The following is a 2,109-nucleotide window of genomic DNA, read 5'->3' as shown; positions in this document are numbered from 1 at the left end:
GTCGAAACTATTCTAAGTCACAACTAAAGCTATTCATAGTCGCCTTAGTTTCGACTTTTCTGGCTAAGTACCAACTTAAAATTTAGTTTCGGCTGCGGCTGCAAGTAAGTCGTAACTAGGAAGAAGTATTTTATCAAATTAAGGGAAAACAGACGAAATATGTAAAAATTAAGTTGGTAGAGGGTGATTTTGATAATATTGAGTAATCTCCCATTAAAATTTAAAAAGATTGATCCATTTTAATCGGAAGATGAAATTAAATGCGTATAACAATTCGAATAAAGCTACATCACAATTTTATAATTGGAATAATTTATATAAATTCTCAAATAATTAGTCAGTTTCACGCTAGTTCTTTTAAAGTAAATTTGTGCATAGCATTTAGATATCTACTATTTGTATGTTTCACAGCATGTTAGTTGACTATGAATATGCGCCATTGCCACTTACTACAAGTATTAAATTTTTTATTTTTTTTGTTGCCGTTAAGATGTTGAAATTCTAAATTATATTATTTAAACTTTCATTTCAGTTCAGTTCAATAGCATTTACGGCCACCGGAACTTCTACTTTCATCTGATTACCTTTCACCGTCACTGGACCGGTGTTACGAATTTTTCGTGCAGCCAAGGCGTCGGCTATAATTGGTTGCGTTAACTTATCCAGCTCGAAAAGAAAATTTGTAGCGCTTAGTGGTGGCTATAAGAATGGTAGAAGTAAACAAACTAAGTATTTGCTTTTTTAATTTTTTTCTTTGCTTACATTTTGTGTGCTTTGATTTGGTGGCAGGGGTTTCGACTCGTACAGCGCGCCATAGATAGTCTCTAAATTAAGCGCATCATCGGGAAACACCACAAACGATGGACTATCCCAACGGCAGTTGCCATGCGGTTCTTCGTAACGCATACACAAAGCATCGAATATTTCCCGTGTATATGGCACGTTCGAATTGTCCACTCGATCATCCAACACAGTGCGCTGTTGGTTAAACTCCCATGCTCGCGCCTTATTACACCCTTTGTAGTAGAGTTAAATTGTACCTTTAATATAATTGCCAGCGTCCANCGATCATCCAACACAGTGCGCTGTTGGTTAAACTCCCATGCTCGCGCCTTATTACACCCTTTGTAGTAGAGTTAAATTGTACCTTTAATATAATTGCCAGCGTCCACGATGACCATTCCCACGACAGCCGGTTCTACGTAACGGAATGACTCGGGTTTTACCCGACCAAGGGCTGTTGTTTCGGCGATCTAACCACGTTTAGGTCGTGGACAAAGCCAAGCGTCGAGTGACCAGTAGCCCGTTTCTGTAACTTTTCTCTACCGATTATTTCTCTACTGCTAGAGAAAAACCGTCACTCTCACCTACTAATTAGCAGTAGAGAACAGGGCGGCGAATTCATATCTCAATTCGCCTTGGTAGAGAATTGTTACAGAAACGAGCTACAGAAGGCTGCACAAACTGCCAACAACCTGTGCCCCCCTTGCTTTCACTTGCGGTAAAGGTGGCCATCGGGAAGGCGAAAGCCTCCAAAGCCATGGGTCCCGACGGAATATGCATGCTGATGCTGAAAAATTTGGGTCCTGCGGGGGTAGCATACCTAACGGAGGTCCTCAACTTGTCTATGGCCACTCGCATCATCCCAGACATCTGGAAGGTGGGGAGAGTGGTCCCACTGCTCAAACCGGGGAATCCTGCCAATAAAGGAGATTCTTATCGTCCGATAACACTCCTTTCCAAGGTAGCGAAGACACTCGAGGCCTAGCTACTCTNTAGCTACTCCCGTAATTCACAAACCACCTGACCCCTGCGAAGCATCAGCATGGTTTCCGTAAAGTGCACAGTACAACAACAGCACTTAACGCCATAAACACTCAGATAACTCGTGGCCTTAACCGAAACCGTCCCTGTGAGAGAACGATTCTAGTAGCGTTGGAATTGTCAAAGGCGTTTGACACCGTCTGTCATTCCACGCTACTAGAGTTATAGAGGCCTCCTCTCTCCCACAGAGGTTCAAACGGTGGTCGGCAAATTATTTGAGTGGTCGACATTCGTCGCTAATGTTTAGAGACAAAACGAGTAAACAGAGAAAAATAAAACAGGGGG

The 2,109-nt window shown here is 42.2% G+C and overlaps 1 protein-coding gene across 1 annotated transcript; it reads right to left on the bottom strand.

Moving 5' to 3' along the window:
• Nucleotides 1-528: 528 nt before the first annotated feature.
• On the bottom strand, nt 529-1,016 carry LOC108355745 (protein KTI12 homolog; the record flags this gene model as incomplete). The annotated part of the gene is made up of 2 exons (XM_017606881.1): nt 529-699; nt 763-1,016. Coding segments are annotated over 2 exons (425 nt in total), but the record flags the coding sequence as incomplete, so codon positions are not given.
• Between the last annotated feature and the right edge of the window lie 1,093 nt (nt 1,017-2,109).

This window comes from Rhagoletis zephyria, unplaced genomic scaffold, assembly GCF_001687245.7.
Source record: "Rhagoletis zephyria isolate East Lansing unplaced genomic scaffold, Rhagoletis_zephyria_1.1 Rzeph_scaffold_49577, whole genome shotgun sequence".
Classification (NCBI taxonomy): domain Eukaryota; kingdom Metazoa; phylum Arthropoda; class Insecta; order Diptera; family Tephritidae; genus Rhagoletis; species Rhagoletis zephyria.
The sequence above is the reverse complement of the archived record's forward strand: the minus strand, read 5'-3'. Positions and strand labels throughout refer to the sequence as shown.